The sequence below is a fragment of the Acyrthosiphon pisum genome, unplaced genomic scaffold (assembly GCF_005508785.2).
Source record: "Acyrthosiphon pisum isolate AL4f unplaced genomic scaffold, pea_aphid_22Mar2018_4r6ur Scaffold_21635;HRSCAF=24457, whole genome shotgun sequence".
In the NCBI taxonomy this organism is placed as follows: domain Eukaryota; kingdom Metazoa; phylum Arthropoda; class Insecta; order Hemiptera; family Aphididae; genus Acyrthosiphon; species Acyrthosiphon pisum.
This window is the reverse complement of record NW_021771124.1, coordinates 15,932-24,458: the sequence shown is the minus strand read 5'-3', so window position 1 is coordinate 24,458 and position 8,527 is coordinate 15,932. Positions and strand designations below refer to the sequence as shown.

The 8,527-nt window shown below is 26.0% G+C and overlaps 1 protein-coding gene and 2 long non-coding RNA genes across 5 annotated transcripts in view; 2 read left to right on the top strand and 1 right to left on the bottom strand.

The window, feature by feature from the left end:
- The window catches only part of LOC103307727, a 10,254-nt gene extending 8,037 nt beyond the window's left edge, over positions 1-2,217 (bottom strand). The window contains exons 1-3 of one of the 3 annotated variants that reach the window (XR_001678695.2): positions 1,725-2,217; positions 1,469-1,662; positions 1,139-1,406 (exon numbers count right to left, since the gene is read on the bottom strand). This is a non-coding gene — a long non-coding RNA (uncharacterized LOC103307727). Of the gene's footprint in view, positions 1-1,138; positions 1,407-1,468; positions 1,663-1,724 lie in introns of those variants that run through there. The other 2 variants (XR_003840143.1, XR_001678696.2) reach the window with 2 other exon arrangements.
- A 5,013-nt stretch (positions 2,218-7,230) lies between these two features.
- On the top strand, positions 7,231-8,363 carry LOC103307729. Its single transcript, XR_003840145.1, has 4 exons — positions 7,231-7,527; positions 7,590-7,782; positions 7,840-8,033; positions 8,096-8,363. It is a non-coding gene; the product is annotated as an uncharacterized LOC103307729 (long non-coding RNA).
- A 135-nt stretch (positions 8,364-8,498) lies between these two features.
- LOC103307730 overlaps positions 8,499-8,527 on the top strand; it is a 2,247-nt gene continuing 2,218 nt past the window's right edge. The window contains exon 1 of the mRNA XM_029492530.1: positions 8,499-8,506. Coding sequence (XP_029348390.1) covers positions 8,499-8,506 — 8 coding nt within the window. The remainder of the gene's footprint in view (positions 8,507-8,527) is intronic.

The window sequence follows — 8,527 nt, the reverse complement described above, 5'->3', positions numbered from 1 at the left end:
AAAAAAATTTCCGGATATAGCCCAGCTAAATATAATATAATGACATAAATTTCCAATCATATTGTGTACTACTTTACTTAGTATATTTATTAGCAGTGGTAACGTGGTATTTAGATTATGTCGATTATGATTTATGAGTCTTAGCATAGTAACTGGTAAGACAAAAAGTATAACATATATATAACATATTAAACTATATGCTTATGTATTATTTATGTGTTTAGTTAGTTGCAGGTAAGCATTATATAGGATTGTTAATTTACTATTCATCATTATTCTCTTAGACTTTACAGTCTACAGGTCAACTTATCGAACTTAAATGAACGATCTTAGTATCTTACATAACATAATGTTTCATTATTTGAATATTTAACAATAGACATAAATCATACGTTATTGTTTATGTTGGATGTGCATAAAATTGAAATCTTTATCTCATATAAATATTGCTGAAGTTATATTGTAAAACAAAACAAATGACTACCTATCATAGCAATATAATAAATGCATATTTAATATACACATACAAATATACAATTAATAGTTCTTTATGATAGACAACTCTGACTATATTATGTACTAATAAACTAAATAATACTATTGATTAATTTTCTTCACAACCCCTGTTTACTTAAGTGTAATTTATATTTTTACACTAACCATGATCAACATCTCAAAAAATTAATAATATTTTAGTACCAATAAAATAAATAATAATGTATATAACATTTTATGTATAATATAGGCCAGTTCTTAAACTTTTTTGAATGTCTGAACATGTAATATTTTATACAATTTTTGTGTAACATAGCTGTAATATAAAACAGTATTTATATAAGTTTTTACATTTTATAATATATTAAACAATGCATAAATAGCACAAAACAGTTTACATACATATTTGTCACTAAAAATTATAAAAGTAATGAATACAATTTTAAAAAATTTCAGAATCTGTGGAACAGCACTGAGATCATATTATGGTTTTAATGTTAAACTGTTTCATTATTATTATTATTAAATTATTATTTATTTTAGAAAAATTTACATACAAAGTTCTTTGAACAATTTTGAATTGGAATATTCAAATTATACCAATTAGTAATTTAGTTATTTGCTATATTAATCATAAATTAAATATAAAATCTTATTTAATTATATTTAATACAATTATTAGATAGAAAATACATTTATTAGGGTTTCTAAAGCTACTTTGAATGACCAAAAATTAATGAATCCAATTTCCATAACTCATGTCTAACTAAATTTCTGAAGTCTGAACTAGGTATATGTTGCCACTTTCCAATTCACATATACACATCCTGGTCTTCGAAGATCTGCACTATTAAAATGGACTACCTGCTTCTTCACAATCAGACAATAGTACTATAGTAGTATGGTATAGTCTACAAAATAAAAAAATACATTTATTAGGGTTTTACTAATGTTTATCATAAAGGTTACCTACTTTGAATGTCCAAAAATTAATGAATCCAATTTCTATAAATCATGTCTAACTAAATCTCTGAAGTCTGAATTAGGTATATGTTGCCACTTTCCAATTCACATCTACACATTCTGGTCTTCGAAGATCTGCACTATTAAAATTGACTACCTGCTTCTTCACAATCAGACAATAGTACTATAGTAGTATGGTATATTCTACAAAATAAAAAAATACATTTATTAGGGTTTTACTTACGTTTATCATAAAAGTTACCTACTTTGAATGTCCAAAAATTAATGAATCCAATTTCCATAAATCATGTCTAACTGAATCTCTGAAGTCTGAATTAGGTATATGTTGCCACTTTCCAATTCACATCTACACATTCTGGTCTTCGAAGATCTGCACTATTAAAATTGGCTACCTACCTACTTCTTCACAGTTGGACAATAGTATGGTATATCATACAAAATAAAAAAACACAATATAGATTATAATATAATATTTTAAAACCAAGAGAAACACGATTAATTCTTAATACTTCAACTAAAAAAGAAAAACGTCTTAAGCGCCCTTCCTCCCTTTTTATACGGACTGAGGACCGTCAATGGTGGAGTTAACACTAAGATTTGCAATTGTGGGCATGTTAATGAATATAATCAACTCAAGATAAGCTAATTTCAGTGAACACAAGATTGTTCTAAGTCAAAAGTTGACTGTAAACGTTTACAAAAGTACAACTTAACTTAATTTATAAACAATAGTTTGTTTCTTACAATCTTAACAATAATTTAATGTTTCATTCCTCGCAATAATAATTCATTTCAAAAATTAAAATTAATCATTATTCAGTTGTGAAATTTCATCTATCCGAAACTGGTAATGACAAAATATATGTATGAACTGAAGAAAACATAATTGAGTAGTCCATAATATCCTATTTAATCTGGAACTTGGAAACCCTCTTTTGCTGACTATAAGAAACAAAAAAATACATTTAATTGTAATTCTTGTGAACATATATTTTTAAGTAACTGTAACATAACTAAGTGTTATTTATTTATTATGATAACGCTTTGGAGGGTAATTTCTAATCTATATAATATATAGACTTTAACAAATACTAGATGAAACTTTGAGATGTGATTTTTAACAAATGGATGTTATAATAAGCTATTAAATGTTTATTAAAATACAACTTGTAACAGGTGTCGGGTTCTAGGTATTAGGCTTAAATAATAATATCAGTTCAAGTTCAGATATATAATTCGGAGGCAATTTATTAACAAAGATTTTAGGTACAATAAATAATTTATGCATGATGTACTTACAGTATCAGTTAAAAAAGAAATTTAAGTATTAAGTAGGTATTTTAGGTACTTATTTTATATTCTGATTGGAGCCAATGATTGTATTGATTTTACAATGATGTGTTTTTAATTATTTTATTTTTATTTTTTTGTCATCACGTTTCGGTGCAGTAAAAATGCTTAACAGTTTTTCTACTTCGGCATCGTTTCTAGTATGAAAAAGAATGTACTTAGTACTTTGGAGGGTCAAAAGTAAAAAATTCCTGGTACTTTTCAAAAACATCAAGAACAATAAACTAACAATTAAGGAAAAACTAAGAATTTTATGCAAAACCAGTTTTAGAAAAAATCAAATTTGTGTTTTGGTGTAACCCTAAAAAATAAACTTAGATACATTAAAATGTTCAAAATATTTTGGAATTTTTTTAAACTATTTAATATTTATGAACATAAGAAAATGTAGTCGTAATATAAAATCAAATCTATGGTAGGTTTTTATGGTACTTAAAATCTATAGGTATAGTACCTACAAAGTTATAATTTGTAATCATATTATATCATCATTAATAACGTATAAATAATATTCTATCCTTTCGTAATATTTATATGTATACATTATTATAGGCATGTAAGTATATACATACTTAGTATATGTAATTCATTATTTACATAATTTTATACTTGATAGTCAATAGTATAATAATATAAACAATTTGATAGATCTTCTTCGGTATTACAGTATAAAATTGAAAATTATTATCTAAAATATAACACCAAATTTTTCTTTTTATCATTTGTTTTTATGACTGCCTAAATTGATGGATGTCTTTGAGCACTTGTCCCATTTTCCCCCTCCCTTACGAAAGCTATGATTATATTGTAAATAAAAAATTTAATATTAAGCCAATTAAGGTATACCTACAACCTACAACTTTTGTACCTAAATTAAATATTATGTTTACAATTTTCACATAATTGCACACTTCAATAGAATTTTATTTAGTATTTTGTGTCATAAAGTTACCAGCAATGTCCCAAAATGAAACACATCCAATTGTCAGAACACTGAATTTCCAAACTTGTTATGTGTTCTTTGAAATTTAAATATGTCCAGATGCTCAGTGCTATTAAAATTGGATACTGGTTCCGCAATATATTACCTGCAAATTAAAAGTTTGTTAAAAATATGTCAGTGCACTATTTCTTTTCTCTGTGACCGAGCAACATCAATTGTGTAAGCAAATTTATGTAGAGCAGATCAAATTTTGTAATGTTAGCTTTAATAAACATAGAGTAAAAATATTTTCTAAAGAACCTTACAGGTATATTTATTTATATTTTATTTTTAAAGCAAGTTATGTGTATTTTATGTTTGTACCTAATATAATTTATTTAACATAGTTAATTATTATTCATTATGACTTAACTGGCTGAGCCCTTTGGACACAAATATAATTCTACACACACAATTAGATATATTATAATATAAGTATATAGTATAATGATATCAGCCAATATAATTTAGTCATAATGTCATATATATAACTCACTTTTAAATTAATAAATCAATGAAATCACATGATGTACCCACAATAATATTCTTACCTTTTAGTATTCACTTTAATATTAATGTTTTTATTACTTGAATTGCAATATTTATAATGTATACTTGTTCTGTAGAATTGTCTTAAATAAAATAGACTTATCAAAAATTGTCAATACATTTGCTGGACTTCCTAGTTCCTCGTAGGTACTTACATCATATTATTATATGATGTCAGTTTTGAAAACCATGATATAATACATTATGTATTTGTGTGAACTAGAAACAGTAAATCATTAAGTAACTTTCAGCAAATATTTAAAATTTTAGAGACCTCAAAAAACCACTTACATTACAAAATGTCTGTAAACCAAATGTCTAGCCACTAATCAGTAATAATTATTATTGACATATCCAGACATTGATAAGAATGTGTATGATGTACTGCCTATACAAGTCCCAAACAGGGGGTATTTTACTAGTTTACAATAGACCATTAGCGTAGTTCCTAGCCCAAAAACACAAACGCCTATAAGTATTAAGTAAACTCAGGTCCTAACTCCTAGGTATATAGTTAAAAATTTAAAATTCAACGGTGTCTATGTTAACCTAAACACTGCTTTGGAAAGTGGGCAGCTAAAGAGCCGGCCCTATTACAAAAATTTTTTAAACACAACCGGTAGAACATTCAAGTAATTATTTGAATCTTACTTACACGCACTACAAATCCTGAATGAACATCTGAATAAACTTATATAGAATGTCCTTCATCAACCATTGTGAGATGATGAAACTCCAATTCTTGTGAATTGAAAAAGTATCTTCATTTTATGGTTCATTCATATTATACGAGAAAGTTAAGATAAAAAAATAAAGAATTTTGAAATAAAAATGTATTTTATTTACTTTAAATAATTGTAATTTAATTAAGTACCTGTTTAATTTAAAACAATATTCAATACATAGGGAATTAAAACTGCCATCTAACGATAAACTATGGCATTACGAATCAACACAGTTTTTAATTTATGAATTTACGATTAATTTTACTTAAATTTTGTCCGCGTTTATCAGCCTAATGCCTATGTCGTTTGTCCATTAGATCATGACAACAAAAATATTAATATTATAAACAAATATTTATTAAAGTAAGCCTGGGCCTACCCACTTTTGCATAGTGTGATCCAAGTCTGTATAATATATTTTATAGACCATATTATTGCCGCAGGGTTTTTTTTAATGATTTTTTCTGACTGCACAAACTTATTCCCACTATTGGGTTATAGTAGGTAATTTGTCTACTCATATCAAACCCTACGGACTGTTATCCGTTGAACTGTCAGGGGCCACTCCAAAGCTTTATTTCTAAACAATTGTATACTGTTAAAAACAAAATTACAAAAAAAAAAAATCGACATTTTCTGAAAATTATGACTTGGTCACCCCCTAATCAAGTCTCTGGAGCCGCCCCTGTGAACTGTGCTGGCTATACTACCTAGTACCTATACTAACCTACTGTCTACTGTATACTGTACTATCTACATTTTTTACTTTCATAAGACTGCATATAGCCATATAGGTACTCAGACAGTCAGAAACGATACGTAAAAACATATAAATCCCGACTATCTCATCATATTATGCCAAATAAATCATTTTATATCAATGCACTATTTTTATTGTACATTTATGAATAATAATTTTAAAATTTTGTTTGTAAATATAAGTAATAATACTTACTAAATAATATTTACTTAAATAGGTAATTTGTAATAATAATTGTTTATAAAAATAAAAACAATCAATTGACTAGGTACCTAATTTCTTTATAATTTTTGTAATATACTTTTACATCAAATATGAAATAATAGTAAAAATGATAATCTTGACCGAATTAAAATGCGTCTAGACCACTACAACTTTTACAAAGAAAAATTGTTATTATATGTTTAAGTAAAAATACTTAAATTGGTTCAATTAAAGAAATCTTTAAGATATTAGATGTGTTACCATTTAAGTCTGTATATAAAAAAATAACTACCTATTGTATATATAATTAAAAACTTTGAATTACCTCGATTAAAAAAAATGTTGTTTTCAATGTGTAGTAATGAGAAAGCAAAATATTTGCTGCATAAAATGGTTCATAAAAATATTGAGTATCCTTTACAGAATGATAGTAACAGTTGTGGAGTGTTTGTGTTGTATTATTGTAGTACATACAATCCAATGTTTACTCAGAGCTTTTCAAAAGAAGTTAATGTGAGTGATTTAAGAAATACATTGCAGCATCGATGTTTAATGTACTCTGATAATATCAGTGAAAGATGTCTTATGTGTGCACAAAATATAAAAGTAAGTTTTACTTGGATTAAATGTAATAAATGTGAGCGAAGAGTTCATAGTGTGTGTCTAGGTGGTGTATGTTACAAATTAATGACTAAATTTTTAAAAAATGAAAACTTCACTTGTATCTTATGCGATAAGTATATCAATTAGGCACCTGTTTTATAATTACAAAATAATAAAATACAAAATAAAACATAATATTCAATAAAAATAAACAAACTAATACAATACCTATTGTAAGTAATGAATAGTTGATTATATAAGTTGGGTGTAATTTATAAATTACATATACAGTAAAATGGAATCTATTGCCAACATAAAATTAGGTACCTATGTAACTAAGTCATATATTTAAAAATGGGGATTAACTAAGTAGGTAGTACAAATGTTTAAATTAAAAAAAAAGTTAATTGTTTTAAAATTAACATAAATTCAGAATGTAAACAGTTAAATTTATTATTTATATTAACTACCTATCAACTTTTAACTTAGAACTATCTTGTGTTCACTGAACTTAGCTTAACTTGAGTTAAAAAATGTTAATCTTTTAAAATTGCAAATCTTAGTGTTTTAAGGAGGAAGGGCGCTTCAGACGTTTTTCTTTTTTAGTTGAAGTATTAAGAATTAATCGTGTTTCTCTTGGTTTTAAAATATTATATTATAATCTATATTGTGTTTTTTTATTTTGTATGATATACCATACTATTGTCCAACTGTGAAGAAGTAGGTAGGTAGCCAATTTTAATAGTGCAGATCTTCGAAGACCAGAATGTGTAGATGTGAATTGGAAAGTGGCAACATATACCTAATTCAGACTTCAGAGATTCAGTTAGACATGATTTATGGAAATTGGATTCATTAATTTTTGGACATTCAAAGTAGGTAACTTTTATGATAAACGTAAGTAAAACCCTAATAAATGTATTTTTTTATTTTGTAGAATATACCATACTACTATAGTACTATTGTCTGATTGTGAAGAAGCAGGTAGTCAATTTTAATAGTGCAGATCTTCGAAGACCAGAATGTGTAGATGTGAATTGGAAAGTGGCAACATATACCTAATTCAGACTTCAGAGATTTAGTTAGACATGATTATGGAAATTGGATTCATTAATTTTTGGACATTCAAAGTAACTTTATGATAAACATAAGTAAAACCGTAATAAATGTATTTTTTTATTTTGTAGACTATACCATACTACTAAAGTATTATTGTCTGATTGTGAAGAAGCAGGTAGTCAATTTTAATAGTGCAGATCTTCGAAGACCAGGATGTGTAGATGTGAATTGGAAAGTGGCAACATATACCTAGTTCAGACTTCAGAGATTTAGTTAGACATGATTTATGGAAATTGGATTCATTAATTTTTGGACATTCTAAGTAGGTAACCTTTATGATAAACATTAGTAAAACCCTAATAAATGTATTTTTTTATTTTGTAGACTATACCATACTACTATAGTACTATTGTCTGATTGTGAAGAAGCAGGTAGTCAATTTTAATAGTGCAGATCTTCGAAGACCAGGATGTGTATATGTGAATTGGAAAGTGGCAACATATACCTAGTTCAGACTTCAGAAATTTAGTTAGACATGAGTTATGGAAATTGGATTCATTAATTTTTGGTCATTCAAAGTAGCTTTAGAAACCCTAATAAATGTATTTTCTATCTAATAATTGTATTAAATATAATTAAATAAGATTTTATATTTAATTTATGATTAATATAGCAAATAACTAAATTACTAATTGGTATAATTTGAATATTCCAATTCAAAATTGTTCAAAGAACTTTGTATGTAAATTTTTCTAAAATAAATAATAATTTAATAATAATAATAATAATGACACAGTTTAACATTAAAACCATAAT